Below are 27,604 nucleotides of genomic sequence, written 5' to 3'. Positions count from 1 at the left end.
TAACATAAGGTAGAACAAAAACACAAATAAAAATAAGAAATAATAACACGAGAAGTAAGTAAGCTACACAAAATACTCTGCAGGCTATCATGTGCCTTTTACGGAGGAGTGGCTTCCGTCTGGCCACTCTACCATAAAGGCCCTAATTGGTGGAGCGCTGCAGAGATGGTTGTCCTTCTGGAAGGTTCTCCCATCTTCACAAAGGAACTCTGGAGCTCTGTCAGTGACAGTCAGGTTCTGGGTCACCTCCCTGATCAAGGCCCTCTCCCCCGATTGCTCAGGTTGGCAGGACGGCCAGCTCTAGGTAGTTCTTGGTGCCTAGAAGGACAGCATCCCGGAGTCGCCTCTTCACTGTTGACGTTGAGACTGGTGTTTTGCGGGTACTATTTAATGAAGCTGCCAGTTGAGGACTTGTGAGGCATCTGTTTCTCAAACTAGACACTAATGTACTTGTCCTCTTGCTCAGTTGTGCACTGGGGCCTCCCACTCCTTTTTCAATTCTGGTTAGAGCCAGTTTGCGATGTTCTGTGAAGGGAGTAGTACACAGCATTGTACGAGATCTTCAGTTTCTTGGCAACTTCTCACATGGAACAGCCTTCATTTCTCAGAACAAGAATAGACTGTCTAGTTTCATAACAACGTCCTTTGTTTCTGGCCATTTTGAGCCTGTAATCGAACCCACAAATGATGATTTCCCAGATACTCAACTAATCTAAAGAAGGCCAGTTTTATGGCTTCATAAATCAGTTTTCAGCTGTGCTAACATAATTGCAAAAGCGTTTTCTAATGATCAATTAGCCTTCTAAAATTATAAACTTGGATTAGCTAAAACAACGTGCCATTGGAACACAGGAGTGACAGTTGCTGATAATGGGCCTCTAAGCCTATGTAGATATTCCATTAAAAAAACATCAGCCGTTTCCAGCGTCAAAAGTAATTTCCAACAATAAAAATGTCTACACTGTATTTCTGATCAATTTGATGTTATTTTAATTGACAAAAATGTTAGCTTTTCTTTCAAAAACAATAACATTCTAAGTGACCCCAAACTTTTGAACGGTAGTGTATATACATTGAGGCAAAAAAGTATTTAGTCAGCCACCAATTGTGCAAGTTCTCCCACTTAAAAGGATGAGAAAGGCCTGTAATTTTCATCATAGATACACTTCAACTATGACAGACAAAATGATTTTTTTTTTTCAACTCCCTCCAAAGATTTTCTATGGGGTTGAGATCTGGAGACTGGCTAGGCCACTCCAGGACCTTGAAATGCTTCTTACGAAGCCACTCCTTCGTTGCCCGGGCGGTGTGTTTGGGATCATTGTCATGCTGAAAGACCCAGCCACATTTCATCGTCAATGCCCTTGCTGATGGAAGGAGGTTTTCACTCAAAATCTCACGATACATGGCCCCATTCATTCTTTCCTTTACACGGATCAGTCGTCCTGGTCCCTTTCAGGAAAACAGCCCCAAAGCATGATGTTTCCACCCCCATGCTTCACAGTATGTATGGTGTTATTTGGATGCAACTCAGCATTCTTTGTCCTCCAAACACGACGAGTTGAGTTTTTACCAAAAAGTTATATTTTGGTTTCATCTGACCATATGACTTTCTCCCAATCTTCTTCTGGATCATCCAAATGCTCTCTAGCAAACTTCAGACGGGCCTGGACATGTACTGGCTTAAGCAGGGGGACATGTCTGGCACTGTAGGATTTGAGTCCCTGGCGGTGTAGTGTGTTACTGATGGTAGGCTTTGTTACTTTGGTCCCAGCTCTCTGCAGGTCATTCACTAGGTCCCCCCGTGTGGTTCTGGAATTTTTGCTCACCGTTCTTGTGATCATTTTGACCCCACGGGGTGAGATCTTGCGTGGAGCCCCAGATCGAGGGAGATTATCAGTGGTCTTGTATGTCTTCCATTTCCTAATAATTGCTCCCACAGTTGATTTCTTCAAACCAAGCTGCTTACCTATTGCAGATTCAGTCTTCCCAGCCTGGTGCAGGTCTACAATTTTGTTTCTGGTGTCCTTTGACAGCTCTTTGGTCTTGGCCATAGTGGGGTTTGGAGTGTGACTGTTTGAGGTTGTGGACAGGTGTCTTTTATACTGATAACAAGTTCAAACAGGTGCCATTAATACAGGTAACGAGTGGAGGACAGAGGAGCCTCTTAAAGAAGAAGTTACCGTTCTGTGAGAGCCAGATATCTTGCTTGTTTGTAGGTGACCAAATACTTATTTTCCACCATAATTTGCAAATAAATTCATAAAAAAATCCTACAACGTGATTTTCAGGATTTTTTTTCTAATTTTGTCTGTCATAGTTGAAATGTATTTATGATGAAAATGACAGGCCTCTCTCATCTTTTTAAGTGGGAGAACTTGCACAATTGGTGGCTGACTAAATACTTTTTTTGCCCCACTGTATACAGTACTAGTCAAAAGTTTGGACACACCTACTCATTCAAGGGTTTTTCTTTATTTTGTAAAACTATTTTCTACCTTGTATAATTATAGTGAAGACATCACAACTATGCAATAACACATATGGGATCATGTAGTAACCAAATCTAAATATATTTTAGATTGTTCAAAGTAGCCACCCTTTGCCTTGATGACAGCTTTGCACAGTCGTTGTATTCGCCCAACCAGCTTTACCTGGAATGCTTTTCCAACAGTCTTGAAGGAGTTCCCACATATGCAGCACTCCATCACTCTCCTTCTTGGCCAAATAGCCCTTACACAACCTGGAGGTGTGTTAGGTCATTGTCCTGTTGAAAAACAAATGATAGTCCCACTAAGCCCAAACCAGATGGGATGGCGTAGCGCTGCAGAATGCTGTGGTAGCCATGCTGGTTAAGTAACTGTGCCTTGAATTTAAAAAATGACAATCACTGACAGTGTCACCAGCAAAGCACCCCCACACCATCACACCTCCTCCTCCATGCTTCATGGTGGGAACCACACGCGGAGATCATCCATTCACCCACTCTGCGTCTCAAATTTGGACTCATCAGACCAAAATGACAGATTTCCACCAGTCTAATGTCCATTGCTCGTGTTTCTTGGCGCAAGAAAGTCTCTTATTATTATTTGTGTCCTTTAGTAGTGGTTTCTTGTCAGGAAATCCACCATGAAGGCCTGATTCACGCAATCTCCTCTGAACAGTTGATGTTGAGATGTGTCTTACCTGAACTCTGAAGCATTTATTTGGGCTGCAATTTCTGAGGCTGGTAACTCTAATGAACTTATCCTCTGCAGCAGAGGTGGGTCTTCCTTTCCTGTGGCGGCCCTCATGAGAGCCAGTTTCATAATAGCACTTTATGGTTTTTGCAACAGCACTTGAAAAAACTTGAAAAATGATTTACATTTTCCGGATTGACTGACCTTCATATCTTAAAGTAATGATGGACTGTCGTTTCTCTTTGCTTATTTGAGCTGTTCTTGCCATAATACGGACTTGGTCTTTTCCCAAATAGGGCTATCTTCTGTATACCACACCTACCTTGCTACAACACAAGTGATTGGCTCAAACGCATTAAGAAGGAAAGAAATTCCACAAATTGACTTCAAACAAGGCACACCTTTTAGTCGAAATGCATTCCAGGTGACTACCTCATGAAGCTGGTTGAGAGAATGCCAAGTGTGCAAAGCTTTCATCAAGATAAAGGGTGGCTACTTTGAAGAATCTCAAATATATCTCGATTTGTTGCTACATGATTCCACGTGTTATTTCATAGTTCGATGTCTTCACTATCATACTACAAAAAAAGAGTACAAATAAAGAAAAACCTTGGAATGAGTAGGTGTGTTCAAACTTTTGACTGGTACTGTATATATTTGCGCCCATCTCAGTGAACTAATCCAGTGCGGAGGCCTAGTCTAAAATACAATGTATGCTTGATTCAAAAATGTGGTAGGAGGCCTCATATGGATGGTGTGAAGCAATTGCGGAGCCTCCAGAGGCATGCAGAGGCCAAATCGAGCATGTCCATGCCCCTCCCGAATTGGTTGACGGTAGGTGGGGGCGGTACATAAACACAAACTCAAAATCACTTTCTTGACAACAGCTCTGCACTGCTCCGCGAAACGCAATAAGTAGGAATGCCCTGACTTCTGCTGAGGCCATATCACCGTAAATGCTGCACGGCCAATGCACACGTCAGATTGACCATGCGCCCAGATGCACTTCTCACTCCAGAATCTCCCGCCAATTTGTGCACATTCATTGCTTCATAACTTCATTGTGTGATTTTTTTGCGTTTGATTGTGAGTGTATATCAATTCCCTAATACATATATCACCAGTAGTACATGACCGTTAACTCCTATAATTGTTTTATCTACAATGTTTGTTACTTTGGTTACGGTAATTTATTTTAATGCATTCAATATTATTATTACAGTCTTCCTGTTCTCATTGTCGGAGTGGACACATTGTTTGCAGAGCGCACAACCTATTCTACACTTGTGAGAAAAAAAACTTTTGGTTTATTTAATTCCATTTACGAGTTCTGCCAATTTAGTTATTGTATTTTGTTTGGAGCGCTCCTGTCAATGTTGAGTAAGGACGCGCATGCATAGAAGTAGGCCTGCGCGCAAATGTGCCTATTTGGGGAACTGATAGTGTTTGTGATTGCCTTAACGGACCACCACTAATGACGTGTGGAGCTTCTCAAATTAATGTTTTCTTCACCTCAAAACAGCAAGCAAACAGTCTGTTTTTATGTCCATTGAGAATTACAATAGTTTACAATAGTGCCGAAACGCTTCGGATTTTAAAAATATTGTTTCTATTGAACATTCCATACAAATAAAGCCATTTTTATTAAATATATGAAGAGTGTCTTTCTTTTTGATGTCCAATTCACCCCTTTTACCAAAGAGCACCTTCTGTCTACCAAATTGTACTATTGTGTACCGTAGTAACGCTTCCCTTCCTCTTTCTACTAGTTCCTTAATGTATTTGAAAAAAACTTTCCAACTCTCCCTTTCGATAACCACAGCGTGTAAGGGAAAAATGTTATGCTCTGATCCAGTGGAAACTTCATAAAGTAGGCTTCTTATCAGTGCTCGACATGGACTGAAATAGGTTCCGGTACTAATTTTGGGTGCACCAGTCTCAACGTCAACAGCGAAGCGGCGACTCCGGGATGCTGGCCTTCTAGGCAGAGTTCCTCTGTCCAGTGTCAGTGTTATTTTGCCCATCTTAATCTTTTCTTTTTATTGGCCAGTCTGAGATATGGCTTTTTCTTTGCAACTCTGCCTAGAATGCCAGCATCCCAGAGTCGCCTCTTCACTGTTGACGATGAGACTGGTATTTTCCAACACCCGATGTCACAGGAAGGCCAAAAAGATCAAGGACAAAAACTACCCGAGCCACTGCCTGTTCACCCCGCTATCATCCAGAAGGTGAGGTCAGTACAGGTGCATCAAAGTTGGGACCGAGAGACTGAAAAACAGCTTCTATCTCAAGGCCATCAGACTGTTAAACAGCCATCACTAACGTAGAGTGGCTGCTGCCAACATGCAGACTCCAATCTCTTACCACTTTATTACATTTAATATGAGGATTTAATTAAGGTATCACTAGTCACTTTAAATAACGCCACTTTAATAATGTCTACATATCCTACATTACTCATCTCATATGTATATACTGTATTCTATACCATCTACTACTGCATCTTGCCTATGCCGCACAGCCATCGCTCATCCATATATTTATATGTACATATTCTTATTCATCCCTTTACATGTGTGTATAAGGTAGTCGTTGTGAATTTGTTAGATTACTTGTTAGATATTACTGTACTGTCGGAACTAGAAGCACAAGCATTTCGCTACACTCGCATTAACATCTGCTAACCATGGGCTCGTAAGTAAGCATTTCACGGTAAAGTGAAATTAAATTGGATTTGAGTTTCTCTCCCAGTGTCTGCTGGAAAGCAGATAACCAGGTTTTCCTTTAGGAATTCCCCTGTGCTTAGCTCTACTCACAAGCATACCCATAACATGATGCAGCCACTACAATGCTCTTCGCCTCTCCTGAGACCGCATGGGAGTTGCAGTGATGGTATAAGACTAACTATGAATTGGATATCACGAAATTGGGGAGAAAAATGGTAAATAGGACCTTAATTTCTATACTGAACAAAAATATAAAAGGCAACATGCAACAATTTCACTGAGTTACAGTTCATATAAGGAAATCAGTTAATTGAAATAAATTCATTAGGCCCTAATCTATGGATTTCACATGACTGGGCAGGAGTGCAGCCATGGGTGGGCCTGGGAGGGCATAGGTCCACCCACTGGGGAGCCAGGGCCAGCCAATCAGAATGAGTTTTTGCCCACAAAAGGGCTTTATTACAGACAGAAATACTCCTCAGTTTTATCAGCTGTCCGGGTGGCTGATCTCAGACAATCCCGCAGGTGAAGAAGCCGGATGTGGAGGTCCTGGGCTGGCGTGATTACATGTGGTCTGTGGTTGTGAGTTCGGGTTGGATGTACTGCTAAATTCTCTAAAACGACATTGGAGTCAGCTTATGGTAGAGAAATGACTGCATGCTCCCAAGTGTCGCAGCGGTCTAAGGCACTGCATCTCAGTGCTAGAGGCGTCACTACAGACACCCTGGTTCAAATCCAGGCTGTATCACAACTGGTCGTGATTGGGTGTCCCATAGGGAGGTGCACAATTGGCCCAGCGTCATCTGGGTTTGGCCGGTGTAGGCAGTCATTGTAAATAAGAATGTTATTAACGGACTTGCCTAGTTAAATAAAAGTTAAAAGGTGCACATTCCTGCATGCCAATTGCACACTCCCTCAAAACTTGAGACATCTGTGACATTGTGTTGTGTGACAAAACTGCACATTTTAGAGTGGTCTTTTATTGTCCCCCAGCACAAGGTGCACCTGTGTAGTGATCATGCTGTTTAAGCAACTTTTTGATATGCCACAACTGTGGATGGATTATATTGGCAAAAGAGACATGCTCACCAACAGGGATATAAACACATTTGTGCACAAAATTGGAGGGAAAGAAGCTATTTGGGCTTATGGATATGTTCTGGGATTGTTAATTTCAGCTCATGAAACATCGGACCAACACTTCACATGTTGTGTTTATATTATTGTTCAGTATACATTGCCAATTCTTTGGATATATCCATTATAATGATCCTGATAAATGAATTTGCCTGGCTCAGAGAAGCTGTTAGTCTCGTCATGTTCACACGCAGGGCAGATTAAGTTTATGAACGCCTGGCTGGGCTGCGGGACAGTGGAAGCACATTTATACTTACAATAGAATTTTGCGGGATCGCAAAATTATCGTGAATAACTCCCTGCTATCAACCAATCAGCATTCAGGGTTCAAACAACACGTTTTATAATTGACTTTATACCATGGCATGGCATTGTTGAATACTCGTTTCTGATTGGCTTGTATGGCATTGTAGAGCGTAAATTATTTATTTATAATGCAAGTTATAATTCAATGGCTATGAAATTAATTCTTACATGTTCTATGCTTGAGCTGCTTTTGAAAGCGAAAGTTGAATTGAAAGCATTATCGGCAATAGCAAGCTGATGGTTTGGTTAGCTAAGCTGTGAGCTAAACTAGCAAGACTGTTTGTTTGGTTATCAAGTAAACTTGCTAGCTGCCTCCCGAGTGGCGCAGTGGTCTAAGCAGAGATCCTGGTTCAAGTCTGGGTTGTGTTTCGGAGGACGCACGGCTCTCGACCTTCGCCTCTCCCGAGTCCGTACGAGAGTTGCAGCGATGGGACAATTGGATACCACAAAATTGGGGAGAAAAAGGGCAAAAAATATATAGAATAATAAAATTGCTAGCTACTTTTAAATTTTTAAATTTTACCTTTATTTAACCAGGTAGGCTAGTTGAGAACACGTTCTCATTTACAACTGCGACCTGGCCATGATAAAGCAAAGCAGTGTGACACAGACAACACAGAGTTACACATGGAATAACATAGAATAAACAATAAACAAGCCAATAACACAATAAACAAGTCAATGACACAGTAGAGAAAATAAAGTCTATATACAGTGTTTGGAAAAGGCATGAGGAGGTAGGCAATAAATAGGCCATAGTAGCGTAGAATTGCAATTTTAGCAGATTAACACTGGAGTGATAAATGAGCAGGTGATGTGCAAGTAGAGATACTGGTGTGCAAAAGAGCAGAAAAGTAAATAAAAAGAGTACAGGGATGAGGTAGGTAGATTGGCTGGGCTATTTACAGATGGACTATGTACAGCTGCAGCGATCGGTTAGCTGCTCAGATAGCTGATGTTTAAAGTTGGTGGACGAAATATAAGTCTCCAGCTTCAGCGATTTTTGCAATTCGTTCCAGTCACTGGCAGGAGAGAACTGGAAGGAAAGGCGGCCAAATTGGATGTTGGCTTTGGGGATGATCAGTGAGATATACCTGCTGGAACGTGTGCTATGGGTGGGTGTTGTTATCGTGACCAGTGAGGTGAAATAAGGCAGAGCTTTGGTGGCGTGAGTGAAGGAGGCTTTGTTTGGAAATAGAAAGCCGAGTCTAGATTTGATTTTGGATTGGAGATATTTAATATGAGTCTGGAAGGAGAGTTTACAGTCTTGCTAGACACCTAGCTATTTCTAGTTGTCCACGTATTCCAGGGCAGAACCGTTCAGGGTGGTGATGCTAGTCGGGCGGGGGCGGGCAGCGAACGGTTGAAATGACTTGGATTTGGTTTTACTAGCGTTTAAAAGCAGTTGTAACCCACGGAAGGAGTATTGTATGTCATTGAAGCTTGTTTGGAGGTTAGTTAGCACAGTGTCCAAGTAAGGACCAGAAGTATACAGAATGGTGTCGTCTGCGTAGAGGTGGATCAGGGAATCACCCGCAGCAAGAGCGACATCATTGATATATATACAGAGAAAAGAGTCGGCCCGAGAATTGAACCCTGTGGCGCTCCCATAGAGACTGCCAGAGGACCGGACAACACGCCCTCTGATTTGACACACTGAACTCTGTCTGCAAAGTAGTTGGTGAACCAGGCGAGGCAGTCATTAGAGAAACCAAGGCTATTGAGCTTGCCGATAAGAATACGGTGATTGACAGAGTCGAAAGCCTTGGCCAGGTCTATGAAGACGGCTGCACAGTACTGTCTTTTATCGATGGTGGTTATGATATTGTTTAGTACCTTGAGGGTGGCTGAGGTGCACCCATGACCGGCTCGGAAACCGGATTGCACAGCGGAGAAGGTACGGTGGGATTCGAAATGGTCAGTGATCTGTTTATTAACTTGGCTTTCGAAGACCTTAGAGAGGCAGGGCAGGATAGATATAGGACTATAGCAGTTTGGGTCTAGAGTGTCACCCCCTTTGAAGAGGGAGATGACCGCAGCAGCTTTCCAATCTTTAGGGATCTCGGACGATACGAAAGAGAGGTTGAACAGGCTGGTAATAGGGGTTGCAAAAATGGCGGCGGAATAATTTTAGAAAGAGAGGGTACAGGTTGTCTAGCCCAGCTGATTTGTATGGGTCCAGGTTTTGCAGCTCTTTCAGAATATCTGCTATCTGGATTTCAGTGAAAGAGAAGCTGGGGAGGCTCGGGCGAGTAGCTGCGGGGGGGTGGAGCTGTTGGCCGGGGTTGGAGTAGCCAGGAGGAAGGCATGGCCAGCCGTAGAGAAATGCTTATTGAAATTTGATTATCATGGATTTATCGGTGCTGACCATGTTACCTAGCCTCAGTGCAGTGGGCAGCTGGGAGGAGATGCTCTTGTTCTCCATGGACTTTACAATGTCCCAAAACTTTAGTTAGAGATACAGGATGCAAATTTCTGCTTAAAAAAGCTAGTATTTGCTTCCTGACTGACTGCGTGTATTGGTTCCTGACTCCCTGAACAGTTGCCTATCGCGGGGACTATTCGATTCTATTGCAGTCCGCCACAGGATGTTTTTGTGCTGGTCAAGGGCAGTCAGGTCTGGAGTGAACCAAGGGCTATATCTGTTCTTAGTTCTGCATTTTTTTGAAAGGGGCATGCTTATCTAAGATGGTGAGGAAATTACTTTTAAAGAACGACCAGGCATCCTCGACTGACGGGATGAGGCCAATATCCTTCCAGGATAACCGGGCCAGGTTGATTAGAAAGGCCTGCTCGCAGAAATCAAATCAAAGTTTATTTGTCACGTGCACCGAATACAACAGGTGTAAACCTTACAGTGAAATACTTACTTACAGGCTCTAACCAATGGTTCCAAAAAAAGGTGTGTGTGTGTGTGTGTAGGTAAGTAAAGAAATAAAACAACAGTAGAAAGACATTTGAAAAAAAGAGTAGCAATGCTATATACAGACACCTGTAGTCAGGCTTATTGAGGTAGTATGTACATGTAGGTATCGTTAAAGTGACTGTGCATATATGATGAGCAGAGAGTTGCAGAAGCATAAAAAGAGGGGTTGGCGGGTGGTGGGACACAATGCAGATAGCACGGTTAGCCAATGTGCGGGAGCACTGGTTGGTCGGGCCAATTGCGGTAGTATGTACATGAATGTATAGTTAAAGTGACTAAGCATATAAGATGAACAGAGAGTAGCAGCAGCAGCGTAAAAGAGGGGGGGGGGGCGCACAATGCAAATAGTCTGGGTAATCATTGGTTACCTGTTCAGGAGTCTTATGGCTTGGGGGTAAAAACTGTTTTTTTGAAGAAGCCTTTTTGTCCTAGAATTGGCACTCCGGTACCGCTTGCCATGCGTTAGATAGAACAGTCTATGACTGGGGTGGCTGGGGGTCTTTAGGGCCTTCCTCTGACACCACCTCGTGTAGAGGTCCTGGATGGCAGGAAGCTTTTCCCCAGTGATGTACTGGGCCGTACGCACTACCCTCTGAAGTGCCTTGCGGTCGGAGGCCGAGCAATTGCCATACCAGGCAGTGATGCGACCGATTAGGATGCTCTCGATGTTGCAGCTGTAGAACCTTTTGAGGATCTCAGGACCCATGCCAAATCTTTTTAGTTTCTTGAGGGGGAATAGGCTTTGTCGTGCCCTCTTTACCACTGTCTTGGTGTGTTTGGACCAATCTAGTTTGTTGTTGATGTGGACACCAAGGAATTTGAAGCTATCAACCTGCTCCACTATAGCCCTGTCGATGAGAATGGGGACGTGCTCGGTGCTCCTTTTCCTGTAGTCCACAATCATCTCCTTAGTCTTGGTTACATTGAGGGATAGGTTGTTATTCTGGCACCACCCCGCCAGGTCTCTGACCTCCTCCCTATAGGCTGTCTCGTCGTTGTCGGTGATCAGGCCTACCACTGTTGTGTCGTCAGCAAACTTAATGATGGTGTTGGAGTTGTGCCTGGCCAGAAGTGTTTTAGGTAGTGTTTGACAGTGATGAGGGGTGGTCGTTTGACCACAGACCCATAGAGGATACAGGCAATGAGGAAGTGATCGTTGAGATCCTGATTGAAAGCAGCAGAGGTGTATTTGAAGGGCAAGTTGGTCAGGATAATGTCTATGAAGGTGCCCATGTTTATGGATTTAGGGTTGTACCTGGTGGGTTCCTTGATGATTTGTGTGAGATTGAGGGTATCTAGCTTAGATTGTAGGACTGCCGGGGTGTTAAGCATATCCCAGTTTAGGTCACCTAACAGAACGAACTCTGAAGCTACATGGGGGGCGATCAATTCACATATGGTGTCCAGGGCACAGCTGGGAGCGGAGGGGAGGTCGATAACAGGCGGCAACAGTGAGAGACTTATTTCTGGAGAAATACATTTTTTAAATTAGAAGTTTGAACTGTTTGGGCATTGACCTGGAAAGTATGACAGAACTTTGCAGACTAACTCCTCCCCCTTTGGCAGTTCCATCTTGATGGAAAATGTTGTAGTTGGGTATGGAAATCTCAGAATTTTGGTAGCCTTCCTAAGCCCGGATTCAGACACGGCAAGACGAGGAGTAGGATGAGGGTACGGCTAAAGGCTGTCAAAACTGGTCGTCTAGAGCATTGGGGACAAAGAATAAAACGAGCAGATTTCTGGGCATGGTAGAATAGATTCAGGGCATAATGTGCAGACAGGAATATGGTGGGGTGCGGGTACAGCGGAGGTAAGCCCAGGCACTGAGTGATGATAAGAGAGGTTGCATCTCTGGATATAATTGTTATAATGGGTGAGGTCACCGCATGTTTGGGAGGTAGGACAAAGGAGGTATCAGAGGTATGATGAGTGGAACTAGAAGCGTCTGCTCCGACGTCCGACAGAGGCCGGTTGAAGGCACAGCAGATGGCGTATTCATCGACAGACCAGTCATGGTGGTGCGGCGGGGCGCCGTGTCGACAAAGGATTCAAGCCAGATGGCGAAAGAGGTATTGTAGTAATTTAGTTTGCTAGCCGGGAGATGCGCCTGGCTCACGGCTAACTGGTGCTAGCTTCGGGGCAGGGGCGTTAGCCTCTATAGCCACTTGGTAGCACCGGTGATCCAGTGCCAAGGTCCAGAGCTTATGGCAAGGATCCGGTGGAGTAGTGGATTCTAGCCGTGTTTGGGTGGAGTCCGGGTGAACAACTGATTAGGCCAGGAGGTGGGCCTGGTCTGGCTCAGGGCTAGCTTCGGTACTGGGTCACTCGGTGGCAGCTAGCTAGCTGTGAAGATCAGGAGTAATGGTCCAGGGTTTACGGCTGGAATCCGGTGTTGTAGTGGAGAAACGGTCCGATACTGGTAGGCTTGCAAGTATTATCCAGGCAAAAAAAGGGCTGGTATCTGTGCAGAAGGTAAAGGCCGCTAGCAGTGGCTAACAATGACTAAATAGCTTGTAGCTAATTAGCTGGTTGGCTACTGATGGCTAGCTTCTGATGGCTAGGTGGTTCTGGCTATAAGGTCTAAAAATAATAGCGGTCCCGTATCACATTGGGTGAGGCAGGTTACCGGAAGGTATAATTGTTTTAAAATGGATGTTGAACACATTTTGACAATGAAATATGTTAAATTATATGAATGCTGATTGGCTGAAAGCCGTGGTATATAAGACCGTGTACCACAGGTATGAGCAAAAATGTAATAATTACTAATTATGTTGGCAATAGCAATAGGGAACCTCAGGGGTTTGTGTTATATGGCCAACATACCACGGCTAATGGCTGTATCCAGGCACTCCGTGTTGCGTCGTGCAAAATAACAGCCCTTAGCTGTGGTACATTGGCCATATACTACACTCCCTCATGCTTTATTGCTTAATTATAGCCCTGGTATAAGTGGGATAATTAACTCGGGGCTAGTGCGTCGTGGAACCTTCTACGTCATACATTATTTTCCAGAGAACGCATAGCCCCTTGTTGATTATCTCTTGTATTAATTATATTGAGTAGTTAGAGCAGGAGCTAGTCAAGTGACAGAAATAATATTCATAAATATAAGTTTTGTGTGTGACATGCATGTGTCGGTCTACAGTGGGGTGGTCTGGTCTCTGTGCTCTAACGGGAGCTGTCATCGTGTGAGCTGAAGCATGTAGAGCCCAGCTGACAAGAGAGACAGAGAGAGAGAGAGATGGAAAGAGAGAGAGAGTGAGAGGGAGGGAGGGAGAAAGAAAGAGAGAATAAGAAAGGCAGAATGAGAGACGGTGGCCCTCTCTTCCTCTGGTGTCTGCTGCCCCTAGAGGCCTACCCTGGCCTCCACACCTCCCTGTTCTCGCAGTCTCTCACTCTTTCGTCGCTGTCTACCACTGCACCCTATGCCACGTTCACACCCCAACCACACCACCTCCACAAGAGACAGCCGATCTTCTCAGATCAGATAGTGGATAGAAATGAATTTGCCTCAGCAGCAGCAGTAGTGACTTAGTAGGTAAAATTGGGGCATATGATCTTCACTCCTCCACTGCGCTTCTCTTTGACTGGGGCTGCTCCATTAGATTGGATGTAATGGCAATTACATTTCTCTTTTGAACTGCACACTGACATATCGTGTATCACAGCCTTGTTTTCAATGCCTCTCTCCCTGTCTCTCTCTTCAAAACGGCAGTACATCCAGAGGTGATTCAGATTGTCACCAAGGCCAAAGGCATTCATCTAATGAACTTAGAAATTTAATTACATTTTTTTTCTTCTCTCTCTCGTCCAAATAGTCGTGTTCCTTTAGATTTTTAATTGCCTCGTGGCAACTGTTGGCAGAAGGAGTGTGAGGGAAATGTGACATGTTACTTTAGCATAATTGCTAGCATGAAATTGTTGGGAGCATGGTGTGAGTCTGGCCTTGTATGTCGTGTGTGTGTGTGTGTGTGTGTGTCCTATCTAGGCCATGGACAGGGGTGGACATGGCTGGCTAACAGGGTTCTTACTGTCTTGCCTAGATGGCTACCTTAAATAACATCCTTTCAGGTCAAGACAGAATTCAGTAGCTATACCTTATGGGACCCTTAGTTTTTCCTTTACACATGACTTCACCAGCAAAAACTCTGGCCCCTATTTGTGAGAGAGACTAGTGACATAAAGATAGGAAAAAAAGACTGAAAAAAGAAGGGAGAGAGCGAGATAGAAAGGCAGACAGACGGAGAGAAAGAAAAGGAGGAGAAGAGAGAGGCAGGCAGACAGACGGAGAGAAAGAAAAGGAGAAGAAGAGAGGAGAGAGCCAGGCAGACAGATGGAGAGAAAGAAAAGGAGGAGAGAAGAGAGAGGCAGGCAGACAGATGGAGAGAAAGAAAAGGAGAGAAGAGAGAGGCAGGCAGACAGATGGAGAGAAAGAAAAGGAGAAGGAGAGATAAGAGAGAGGCAGGCAGGCAGATGGAGAGAAAGAAAAGGAGAATGAGAGATAAGAGAGGCAGGCAGACAGATGGAGAGAAAGAAAAGGAGAGATAAGAGAGAGGCAGGCAGACAGATGGAGAGAAAGACAAGGAGAAGGAGAGAGGCAGACAGACAGAGAGAAAGAAAAGGAGAAGGAGAGAGAAGCAGACAGACGGAGAAAAAGACTAGGAGAGATAAGAGAGAGGCAGACAGACAGAAAAGGAGAAGGAGAGCTATAGAGAGAGAGGCAGACAGATGGAGAGAAAGAAAAGGAGAGAGAGAGGCAGAGAGAAAGAAAAGGAGAAGAGAAGAAAGGGACAAGATGCAAAGGGAGAGTGTGAGTGTGTTAGTGAGAGAAGAAAGGAACTAGATACAACGGGAGTGTGCGAGTGTGTTAGTGAGAGAAGAAAGGGACGAGATGCAACGGGAGTGTGGAAGCCTCACTTTTGTTGTAGCAGGTCGACAGCACGGCTTTATCTGCAGGACTGGCGCTGATGTGCCATATCTCCCCTGCCTGGTGCAGCAGGACGCTCTTACTAATGATGTTATTCTCATCATCAAAGTCAATGATGTGGATCTGTGGGAAGGAGAGAGGAGGAGAGAGAAAGAGAGGTGGGGAGAGGGAGGGAGAGCGAGAGAGAGAAACAGAGAGAGGTCGACAGCACGGAAACAGAGAGAACGAGAGCAGTGAGGAAGAGGTTGGAATGAGCTCCTCTTCCGTCATCTCTCACCAGTCACCCTAACCCTCAACAATTCAAAGCACCCCTCACTTCTCACAAAATAAGTTTAATATGACAGTAAATGCATTCTTAACTTCACACACCCACTGTGTTTTTTTGGTATTGATTTCCCCTTCAAAGCAGTGATTAAACTCCCCTTCAGAACTTGGGTTAGATTCATAGGAGTTACAGAGAGATTCACATGTCTAATAAAGGTCCGATAGACGAAGATCGATCAAATCTAGCTCACCACACTTCACAGCATATGATAACTAATATGTGAAACATGAAAGCAGGGAGGGGTCACTCTCTGTGAAATCAGTAAAACATGACTGCAGTAGTGATGGTCATGTGACATCCTTTTGCTCTAAGGTAGGCCTTTTAGTGAGACAGGCTACAAGGAGAGTTAAAAGCATTGAAACTCAGATATGGTGGATATTGGACAATGGTTGACAGGTGTTGTGAAGCCAAAGCTTCCTGTTTAATTGATTCCAGATTGTCTAACAGCCATGAAGTTACACCATATATACAAAAGTATGTGGACACCTCTTCAAATTAGTGGATTCGGCTATTTCAGTCATACCTATTGCTGACAGGTATATACATTTGAGCACACCGCCATGCAATCTCCATAAACAAACATTAGCAGTAGATTGAAAGTCACTGAGCTCTTCAGTAAGGCCATTGTGGCACCATCATAGGATGACACCTTTCCAACAAGTCAGTTCATCAAATGTCTGACCTGCTAGAGCTGACTTGATTAACTGTAAGTGCTGTTATTGTTGCTTCTAGACGTTTCCACTTCACAACGGCTCAGCCGCAAAGTGGTAGGCCACACAAGCTCATAGAACGGGACCACCGATGGCTGAAGTGCGTAAAAATTGGCTGTCCTCGGTTGCAACACTCACTACCGAGTTCCAAACTGCCTCTGGAAGCAAATCATCTGGAGCTTCATGAAATGGGTCTCCATGGCCGAGCACCCGCACAAGTATAAGATCACCATGAACAATGCCAAGCGTCGGCTGGAGTGGTGTAAAGCTCGCTGCCATTGGACCCTGGAGCAGTGGAAACGCGTTCTCTGGACTGATGAATCACGCTTCACCATCTGGCAGTCCAACGGACTAATCTGGGTTTGGCGGATGCCAGGAGAACGCTACCTGCCACAACGCATAGTACCAACTATAAAGTTTGGTGGAGGAGGAATAATGGTCTGGGGCTGTTCTTCATGGTTCGGGCCCTTCCAGTGAAGGGAAATCTTAACGCTACAGCATACAATGACATTCTAGACAATGACTTCTAACTTTGTGGCAACAATTTGGGGAAGGCCTTTTCCTGTATCAACACGACAATGCCCCAGTGAACAAAGCGAGGTCCATACAGAAATGGTTTGATGAGATCGGTGTGGAAGAACCTGACTGGCCTGCAGAGCCCTGACCTCAACCCCATCGAGCACCTTTAGGCTGAATTGAAATGCCGACTCCGTGCCAGTCCTAATCGTCCAACATCAGTGCCCGACCTCACTAATGCAAGTCCCTGCAGCAATGTTCCAACATTTAGTGGAAAGCCTTCCCAGAAGAGTGGAGGCTCTTATAGCAGCAAAGGGGGGACCAACTCCATATTAATGCCCATGATTATGGAATGAGATGTTCGATGAACAGGTGTCCACATAGTTTTGGTCATGTAGTGCATCTTGGCAACCTCTTAAAGGTCAGCAGAACACAACGTTAGCATCACAATTGAAAACGTTGGCCCAATTTATGCAAGCAAGCAGTGTGCAGGAAGTTGGGACCTCTTGATTTGACTTAGGCTTGATTTGACTTAGGCTTATTTGAATGTACCATTCTGGAAATCTTTGATTTACGGATGTCGGATCTTAACTTGATCACTCTTTTGTCGCAGAGAATGTTCCTGCTGCATCAAGAATTTCAAATGAGCCTTGAGAGTCCCTAAAAATATTGGTCTCCACTGGGCCATGACATAGACGTAAGCTGAGCACATACAGTACAAGCCTACCGTGTCAGCAATGGTTGCAATTGAGATCAGCTGTGCGTGTGAATTTAGCACGTGTTGATGGTTTAACGAGACATCTGGCGATAATATAGTGCCATCGATGGTTTCAATAGGCCCCTTGTTATTTGATAATATTACAATACGCTACATTCTGTAGGCTACCTGTTAGCCTATCGATTGTCAATTAATGAAAGGTGTGAAAAGCCATAATAGGCTACTGGGTATCCCTGGCTGAGTTTATCAGCTGATTTGGGCCATCAGTTGATTGGCAGATGAAGGCGTACTGTAGAACGATAACATTTCCTTCAGTGTGGATGTCGTTCACGTTTTATAGATAGGCTATGCATAATCTGTCAGTATATACTCACAAATATAAATGCAATATGTAAAGTGTTTTATTTCATGAGCTGAAATAAAAGATCAACAACATTTTCCATATGCACATTTTTTTCACACATTTGTTTATACCTGTTAGTGATAATTTCTCCTTTGCCAAGATAATCCATCCACCTGACAGGTGTGGCATATCAAGAAGCTGATTAAACAGCATGATCATTGCATAGGTGCACCTTGTGCTGGTGACAAAAGTCCACTCTAAAATGTGCAGTTTTGTCACATAACACAATGCCACACATCTCAAGTTAAGGGAGAGTGAAATTGGCATGCTGACTCCAGGAATGTTCACCAGAGCTGTTGTCAGATCATTTAAAGTTAATTTCTCTACCACAAGCTGCTTCCAACCTCATTTTAGAGAATTTGGCAGTACGTCCAACTGGCCTCATAACATAAATGTATGGCGTTGTGCGGGCGAGCGGTTTGCTGTCAACGTTGTGAACAGAGTGTCCCATGGTGGCAGTGGGGTTATGGTACGGGCAGACATAAGCCATGCACAACGAAGACAATGGCATTTTATCAATGGCAATTTGGATGCACAGAGATACAGTCATGAGATCCTGAGGCCCATTGTCGTGCCATTCATCCGCTACCATCACCTCATGTTTCATCATGATAATGCACGGCCCCATGTCACAAGGATTTGTACACAATTCCTGTAAACTGAAAATGTTTCAGGTCTTCCATGGCCTGCATACTAACCAGACATTGTCACCCATTGAGCATGTTTGTGATGCTCTTGATCAACATCCACGACAACATTCCACAATCAACAGCCTGATCAACTCTATGTGAAGGAGATGTGTCGCGGTGCATGAGGCAAATGGTGGTCACACCAGATGTGGACTGGTTTTCTGATCCAAGCCCCACATTTTTTAAATAAAAGGTATCTGTAACCAACAGATGCATATCAGTATTCCCAGTCATATGAAATCCACAGATTAGGACCTAATTTATTTATTTCAATGGACTGATATCCTTGTATGAACTGTAACTCTGTAAAATCTTTGAAATTGTTGCATGTTGAGTTTATATTTTTGTTCAGCATAGTTGTGGTCTTCGATGTGGATCCAAAGACTATTTAGATTGAGCTGAGACACTTTTCTTTGATGCGTAAATTATCAGACTATAAATGCAATTAAACTTCAGGACCTAAGTAGGCTCAGGCTGGTTACAATATAGCCCAGCACTGGGCACTAACTCGTGAGGCTTGTAGCCGGAGCGTGCTGCTTAGACCACTGCGCTACGGCAGTTCACATCACTCTAGAAAGCACTAACAAAACTAATGATAGATAGGCACGTCGTTTTTAAAATTATTTTGTTTTAAGCCTTCCCCAAACCATAGTCCCAACCTTAACCACTCTGAAGTATTGCCGAAACTGTTAACCTTTGAGTCAAATCAAATCAAATGTATTTGTCACATACACATGGTTAGCAGATGTTAATGCGAGTTTAGCGAAATGCTTGTGCTTCTAGTTCCGACAATGCAGTAATAACCAACGAGTAATCTAACCTAACAATTTCACAACAACTACCTTATACACACAAGTGTAAAGGAAGGAAGAATATGTACATAAAATATATGAATGAGTGATGGTACAGAACGGCATAGGCAAGATGCAGTAGATGGTATCGGGTACAGTATATACAGTGGGGCAAACAAGTATTTAGTCAGCCACCAATTGTGCAAGTTCTCCCACTTAAAAAGATGAGAGAGGCCTGTAATTTTCATCATAGGTACACTTCAACTATGACAGACAAAATTAGAAAAAGAAATCCAGAAAATCACATTGTAGGATTTTTAATGAATTTATTAGCAAATTATGGTGGAAAATAAGTATTTGGTCACCTACAAACAAGCAAGATTTCTGGCTCTCACAGACCTGTAACTTCTTCTTTAAGAGGCTCCTCTGTCCTCCACTCGTTACCTGTATTAATGGCACCTGTTTGAACTTGTTATCAGTATAAAAGACACCTGTCCACAACCTCAAACAGTCACACTCCAAACTCCACTATGGCCAAGACCAAAGAGCTGTCAAAGGACACCAGAAACAAAATTGTAGACCTACACCCGGCTGGGAAGACTGAATCTGCAATAGGTAAGCAGCTTGGTTTGAAGGAATCAACTGTGGGAGCAATTATTAGGAAATGGAAGACATACAAGACCACTGATAATCTCCCTCGATCTGGGGCTCCACGCAAGATCTCACCACGTGGGGTCAAAATGATCACAAGAACGGTGAGAAAAAATCCCAGAACCACACGGGGGGACCTAGTGAATGACCTGCAGAGAGCTTGGACCAAAGTAACAAAGCCTACCATCAGTAACACACTACACCGCCAGGGACTCAAATCCTGCAGTGCCAGACGTGTCCCCCTGCTTAAGCCAGTACATGTCCAGGCCCGTCTGAAGTTTGCTAGAGAGCATTTGGATGATCCAGAACAAGATTGGGAGAATGTCATATGGTCAGATGAAACCAAAATATAACTTTTTGGTAAAAACTCAACTCGTCGTGTTTGGAGGACAAAGAATGCTGAGTTGCATCCAAAGAACACCATACCTACTGTGAAGCATGGGGGTGGAAACATCATGCTTTGAGGCTGTTTTCCTGCAAAGGGACCAGGACGACTGATCCGTGTAAAGGAAAGAATGAATGGGACCATGTATCGTGATGTACCGTGAGATTTTGAGTGAAAACCTCCTTCCATCAGCAAGGGCATTGAAGATAAAACGTGGCTGGGACTTTCAGCATGACAATGATCCCAAACACACCGCGCCGGGCAATGAAGGAGTGGCTTCGTAAGAAGCATTTCAAGGTCCTGGAGTGGCCTAGCCAGTCTCCAGATCTCAACCCCATAGAAAATCTTTGGAGGGAGTTGAAAGTCCGTGTTGCCCAGCAACAGCCCCAAAACATCACTGCTCTAGAGGAGATCTGCAAGGAGGAATGGGCCAAAATACCAGCAACAGTGTGTGAAAACCTTGTGAAGACTTACAGAAAATGTTTGACCTCTGTAATTGCCAACAAAGGGTATATAACAAAGTATTGAGATAAACTTTTGTTATTGACCAAATACTTATTTTCCACCATAATTTGCAAATAAATTCATTAAAAATCCTACAATGTGATTTTCTGGAGAAAAAAAAATCTCATTTTGTCTGTCATCGTTGAAGTGTACCTATGATGAAAATTACAGCACTCTCTCATCTTTTTAAGTGGGAGAACTTGCACAATTGGTGGCTGACTAAATACTTTTTTTGCCCCACTGTACATATGAGATGAGTAATGTAGGGTATGTAAACATTATATAAAGGGGCATTGTTTAAAGTGGCTAGCAATACATTTCTCATCAAATGTTCCATTAATAAAGTGGCTGGAGTTGAGTCCGTATGTTGGCAGCAGCCACTCAATGTTAGTGGTGACTGTTAAACAGTCTGATGGCCTTGAGATAGAAGCTGTTTTTCAATCTCTCGGTCCCTGTTTTGATGCACCTGTACTGACCTCGCCTTCTGGATGATAGCGGGGTGAACAGGCAGTGGCTCGGGTGGTTGTTGTCCTTGATGATCTTTTTGGCCTTCCTGTGACATTGGGTGGTGTAGGTGTCCTGGAGGGCAGGTAGTTTGCCCCTGGTGATGTGTTGTGCAGACCTAACTACCCTCTGGTGAGCCTTACGGTTCTGGCTGTGGTACAGCCCGACAGGATGCTCTCGATTGTGCATCTGTAAAGGTTTGTGAGTGTTTTTGGTGACAAGCCGAATTTCTTCCGCCTCCTGAGGTTCACCACGCTATCTGTGTGGGTGGACCAATTCAGTTTTTCTGTGATGTGTATGCCGAGGAACTTAATACTTACTACCCTCTCCATTACTGTCCCGTCGATGTGGATATGGGGGTGCTCCCTCTGCTGTTTCCTGAAGTCCACGATCATCTCCTTTGTTTTCTTGACGTTGAGTGTGAGGTTATTTTCCTGACACCACACTCCGAGGGCCCTCACCTCCTCCCTGTAGGCCATCTCGTCATTGTTGGTAATCAAGCCTAACACTGTAGTGTCGTCTGCAAACTTGATGATTGAGTTGGAGGCGTGCATGGCCACGCAGTCATGGGTGAACAGGGAGTACAGGAGAGGGCTCAGAATGCACCCTTGTGGGGCCCCAGTGTTGAGGATCAGCGGGATAGAGATGTTGTTACCTACCCTCACCACCTGGGGGCGGCCCGTCAGGAAGTCTAGTACCCAGTTGCACAGGGCAGGGTCGAGACCCAGGGTTTCAAGCATGATGACGAGTTTGGAGGGTACTATGGTGTTAAATGCTGAGCTGTAGTCAATGAACAGCATTCTCACATAGGTATTTCTCATGTCCAGATGTGTTAGGGCAGTGTGCAATGTGGTGTCGATTGCGTCGTCTGTGGACCTATTGGGGCGGTAAGCAAATTGGAGTGGGTCTAGGGTGTCATGTCGGGTAGGGTGGAGGTGATGTGGTCCTTGACTAGTCTCTCAAGCACTTCATGATGACGGAAGTGAGTGCTACGGGGCGGTAGTCATATAGCTCTGTTACCTTCGCTTTCTTGGGAACAGGGACAATGGTGGCCCTCTTGAAGCATGTGGGAACAGCAGACTGGATTGATTGAATATGTCCGCCAACTGGTCTGCACATGCTCTGAGGACGCGGCTGGGGATGCCATCTGGGCCTGCAGCCTTGCGAGGGTTAACACGTTTGTTAAGTGTTTTACTCACATTGGCTGCAGTGAAGGAGAGTCCGCAGGTTTTGGTTAGCGGGCCGTGTCAGTGGCACTGTATTGTCCTCAAAGCGAGCAAAGAAGTTGTCAAGTCTGTCTGGGAGCAAGACATCCTGGCCCGCGATGGGGCTGGTTTTTCTTTTTGTAATCCGTGATTGACTGTAGACCCTGCCACATACCTCGTGTCTGAGCCGTGTAGCCCCTACAAATATAGTGCCTTGAGAAAGTGTTCATACCCCTATTCATACCCCCATTGTGTTGTGTTACAGACTGAATTCAAAATGCATTAAATAAATGTTTTTTTCTCACCCATCTACAGACAACACCCCATAATGAAAGTGAAAACACGTTTTTAGAAATGTTTGCAAATTTATTGAAATACAGAAATATCTCATTTACATAAGTAATCAAACCCCTAAATCAATACTTTGAAGAAGCACCTTTGGCTGCAAATATTTGTCCATTATTCTTTAAAAAAGTTCTTCAAGCTCTGTCAAGGTGATAGTTGAACATTGCTAGAAAGCCATTTTCAAATCTTGCCACAGATTTCTAAGCCTGTTTAAGACAAGACTGTAACTAGGCCACTCGGGAACATTCAATGTCGTCTTGGTAAGCAACTCCAGTGTTGATTTGGCCTTGTCCTGCTGAAAGGTGAATTAATCTCCCAGTGTCTGTGGAAAGCAGATTGAACCAGGTTTTCCTCTAGAATTTCGCCTGTGCTTATAGCTGTATTCCGTTTCTTTTTAGCAATAAAAGAAAACTCCCTAGTTCTTGCCGATGACAAATATGAAGAGTGTTACTCCGTGATGTGTTGGATTTGCCCCAAACATAACACTTTGCATTCAGGACAAAAAGTTAACTTCTTTGACACATTATTTGCAGTATTCCTTAAGTGCCTTGTTGGAAACAGGATGCATGTTTTGGAACATTTGTATTCGGTACAGGTTTCCTTCTTTTCACTCTGTCATTTAGGTTAGTATTGTGGAGTAACTACAATGTTGTTGATCCATCCTCAGTTCTCATAGCACAGCCATTAAACTCTTAACTGTTTTAAAGTCACCATTGGCCTCATGGTAAAATCCCTGAGCAGTTTCCTTCCTCTCGAACAACTGAGGTAGGAAGGACGCCTGACATTTTGTAATGACTGGGTGTATTAATACATCTTCCAAAGTGTAATTAATAACTTCACCATGCTCAAAGGGATATTCAGTGTCTGCTTTTTATTTTATTTTTACACATCTACCAATCGGTGCCCTTCTTTTCGAGGCATTGAAAAACCTCCCTGGTCTTCTCTGTGGTTGAATCTGTGCTTGAAATTCACTGCTCAATTGAGGGACCTTACAGATAACTGTATGTGTGGGTTACAGAGATGAGGTAGTCATTCAAAAAATAATGTTAACCACTATTATTGAAAACAGAATGAGTCCACGCAACTTATTATGCGATTTGTTAAGCACTTACTTAGGCTTGCCATAACAAAGGGGTTGAATACTTATTGCCTCAAGACATTTCAGCTTTACATTTTGTATTCATTTCTAAAATGTTCTATAAACAAAATTCCACTTTGACATTATGGGGTATTGTGTGTAGATCAGTGACACAAAATCTCAATTGAATACATTTTTAATTCAGCCTGTCACACAACAAAATGTGGAAAAGGTAAACGGGTGTGAATCCTTTCTAAAGGTACTCTATGTCCATTTATTATAATCCACACGAGACGAACTGTAACCTGCACCTAGCCTACATAAGGTACAATGTAGGTACTACGTGCATTGTCTACAAATACCGCTTCAAGCTGCCCCCCTGGTGGCGATTCTATTTTCGATATTCAAATTCTCCTGCTGCAGGATTATTTTCCTCCTGCGACGAAAGTGGTCAAATTAAGATCTGACATCTGTAGGTTGTAAAGCAGTGACAATCATCTGGTTTGATGTGGTTGATAACACACATCATTCTAATAAGGCTGAGTCTCACTGCACCGTGGGAACCATTCATCTGGTGGCACCGGACAATAACTCCTGGCACTCCTCTCCCCTGTTAATTTTTTACAGGCAGGGAGGAGAAGAGCAGAGCATTGGAACAGCAGCATAGAGCATCCTTTAGCCGCCTCAAAGCCACATTGGCTACCATTAACCTTGGGCTGGAACCCATTGAGCCAAAATTATTACGCAAAGTTATAATTTTATGGAAGGGAACCATACAAATCAATTCTGGTGCTGGTGGGACAGGGTAATTGGAAGGAGGGCCGGTAACAGGGCACCTGAATGAACCCAGGTCTGGAGGAGAATTCCCATGGGTAATTTATTCTGTGTTATTCTCCAACTGGAGCCAGTTGAGTAACTTCATCCCTCCATCCCTCTCTCAGAGGGATAAAAACGAGCTGGCCGGTGGCCTCCACTTTTGGGCCTCTTAGTTAAAGCTCTTTAGTGGTGCAGATGACAGTAAATGGGGCAGGGGAGTAAAGAGATGGCAGAGGTGGTACGGCAAATATCCTTTATCTTTTTAGTACCCTTTAATGCCACACACACTGGAGGATCCCCAACAATGTGCCATTCATATTGCCCTGCCCTCTCAGGGCTGAAGTGGCACTTGAGGTGAGAGGAGAGGGTAAATTAGATATCTGGGCCACACATTATAGAGACAATGAAAGGATAAAAAGCCAGGAGGCTTATTGACATGTCCAAAGGTACAGGATAAGTGCCTCTGAAGCCAGAGCCAATCAGGTGGGGTCTTTATGTGATCAATTCTTGAGGATGGGACTGAAGTCATCTTCAAGGAAGAACACTTTCTGGAACATCCAATAATTGTACGTGAAATAGCATTTCAATAATGATTGGCGGAAATTATTGCTGTCTTTGTTATAACTGTAGTGCATTCTGAAATGCTGGTACAAAACACTCCCTTTTTTTCCCTCAACATCACCTGTCAGTGTTTGGTGCAGGCATCACAGCAGTACGATCATTATGAGTATTTGCCTCTCAAAAACATGGTGTGGGTGAGTCAAACATAAGTACCGTCTGTCTGTCCAACCACAGGAATATGTTCAAAGTGGGCTCCAGCTACATCTTAACACCCATAGACTTGTAAACAACAGCCAATCCCAGAATCAAAAAAAAGCATTGGCAATTTCTCACCAAAGGATGCCAAAAACATTTCAACACAGACATCAGTCTCTCCTCTCTCCCTCTCTAAAATCACTAATTATCTCGCCCTCGTTTATGGCCAACTGTTTCTGTCGGTTGTCTATCTGCATGATGACCTAGAAAAGACCACATACACACACACACTAAATTGGAGTCAGCCCAATACCCAGTGACAGGCGCCAAGGCTAAGCCTGTCCGCACAGCAATACCTGGTCCACACAGGCCTATACGGCTAGCATGATCCCAGCCTTGTTTGCTAGGGCTACAACTCTCAAAGCCACACAGCTGCTGGACAAGGCTTGAGGTAACCAACTTTACTGAAAGTACTGTACCACTAAACCCAGTTGGGTAGGTTACTTTATAAATGTAATATGTTACAATTTCTAGTTACCGGTCCAAAATTGTAATCAGTAACAAGATTTGTGGATTACCAAAACTCAGTAATGTAATCTGATTATTTTCAGTTTACCTTCCCCTTAAGAGGCATTAGAAGAGGACAAAAAGCCATTTGGTGTTCCATCGCAGTCATCACTGACTTGTGATCAGATTCGCTCAGGCAACTTAAACTTGTACCTTTTTCAATGCAGAATTGAGTGACAATTGAGAAAACCAAAAGGTGTTATTTTCCCCCGCAAACATCCTTTCTGAATTTAAAAGTAATCATTTTGTTTTTCAAAAGTATCAATTACAATATTTGTTGCAGGTAACGTATTTATAATCAGATTACAGGTTACTCACCAATCCTGAATAAATTAAAATAAGCTGAACATGGCATGGACAGTCATAGCACAGGCAATGAGATATTGCATTTACAACCCAGTCTTGCTGAAACCCAGGAGGAACTAGTTGTGAGATATCACTGAGTCCCAAACCCTGCAACAACATGTGGGCCAATCCTGGGTGGAATCACTGAGGTACAGTATATAATTAGAGTGGAAGTGGAATACCCCATTGGGAATACTAGAGGCCTTAAGGTGCTGGGACGGGCAGCCACAGGACTAGATCAGAGAACGGAACAAGTCCGCTCTAGGTTTTTCCATAAAAAATAGATAGGGAAAACACACATACCTTTAAGATATTTTCTCTCCCCCATGAGGGAGGATAATGAAAGTTCACAGGAGTAAGAAGTAAAAGGTAGCCCTACAAATTATATATATATATATATTTTACTGATATCCATTTGGTTTATGATTTATTAAGTTATTGCACCTTGAAATTCTGTTACCAAATTGGTAGCAGAATTTCCGAAAAATCTGTAACAGAATTACTGCAATTGAATTGGCTGCAATGGTAAAGCATAGTAGTCACAAACTACAGTTGGGTCACCTGCTACATTTCTCCCTTCCACTGGCATGCTGTAATATTCAACTCATAACTGTTTTGTTTGTCTTTAGTGAGATAAAAATAAATCTTAGTTAGTAAAGCATAGCGTTTGCAATGTCAGGGTTGTGGCTTCGATTCCCGCGGGGGGAACAGTACAAAAAAAGGATAAATGTATGCACTCACTACTGTAAGTGACTCTGGATAAGATTGCCTGCTAAATTACGTAAATGTAAAATGAAAACAGTCTGGACAACCCTTCCCTCTCGCTCTCTCCAGTTACTATACCTCTCCTAGCTCTTACTGACACAATGAGCCCCCTCTTTTTACATTTTCTATCCTAAATATTAGGACTATGTAAAGGCTTTGATTTCTGATCAAACAGATGGAAAAATAGGTCTTAGAAAACATCTACCAGAAAAGGTCTTAAAAGGTATGAGAAAGCAAAGGCTTTGATTTCTGAGAGACTCCTTTCCTTAACCAGTATCCTTACCCACTGAGTACCAACCGAAGTTGAAAAGTAGTAGAAATTTGGTC

At 43.7% G+C, this 27,604-nt stretch overlaps 1 protein-coding gene across 3 annotated transcripts in view; it reads right to left on the bottom strand.

The window, feature by feature from the left end:
* The window catches only part of LOC109903923 (EARP-interacting protein homolog), an 87,361-nt gene that overhangs the window by 58,408 nt on the left and 1,349 nt on the right, over nucleotides 1–27,604 (bottom strand). For all 3 annotated transcript variants that reach the window (XM_031788290.1, XM_020500935.2, XM_020500936.2), the window contains one exon: nucleotides 15,195–15,327. In XM_031788290.1, coding sequence (XP_031644150.1) covers nucleotides 15,195–15,327 — 133 coding nt within the window. The remainder of the gene's footprint in view (nucleotides 1–15,194; nucleotides 15,328–27,604) is intronic.

Source organism: Oncorhynchus kisutch, linkage group LG14 (genome assembly GCF_002021735.2).
Source record: "Oncorhynchus kisutch isolate 150728-3 linkage group LG14, Okis_V2, whole genome shotgun sequence".
NCBI classification, from domain to species: Eukaryota; Metazoa; Chordata; class Actinopteri; order Salmoniformes; family Salmonidae; genus Oncorhynchus; species Oncorhynchus kisutch.
Note: the sequence above shows the minus strand (reverse complement) of the source record. Positions and strands in the feature narration are given on the sequence as shown.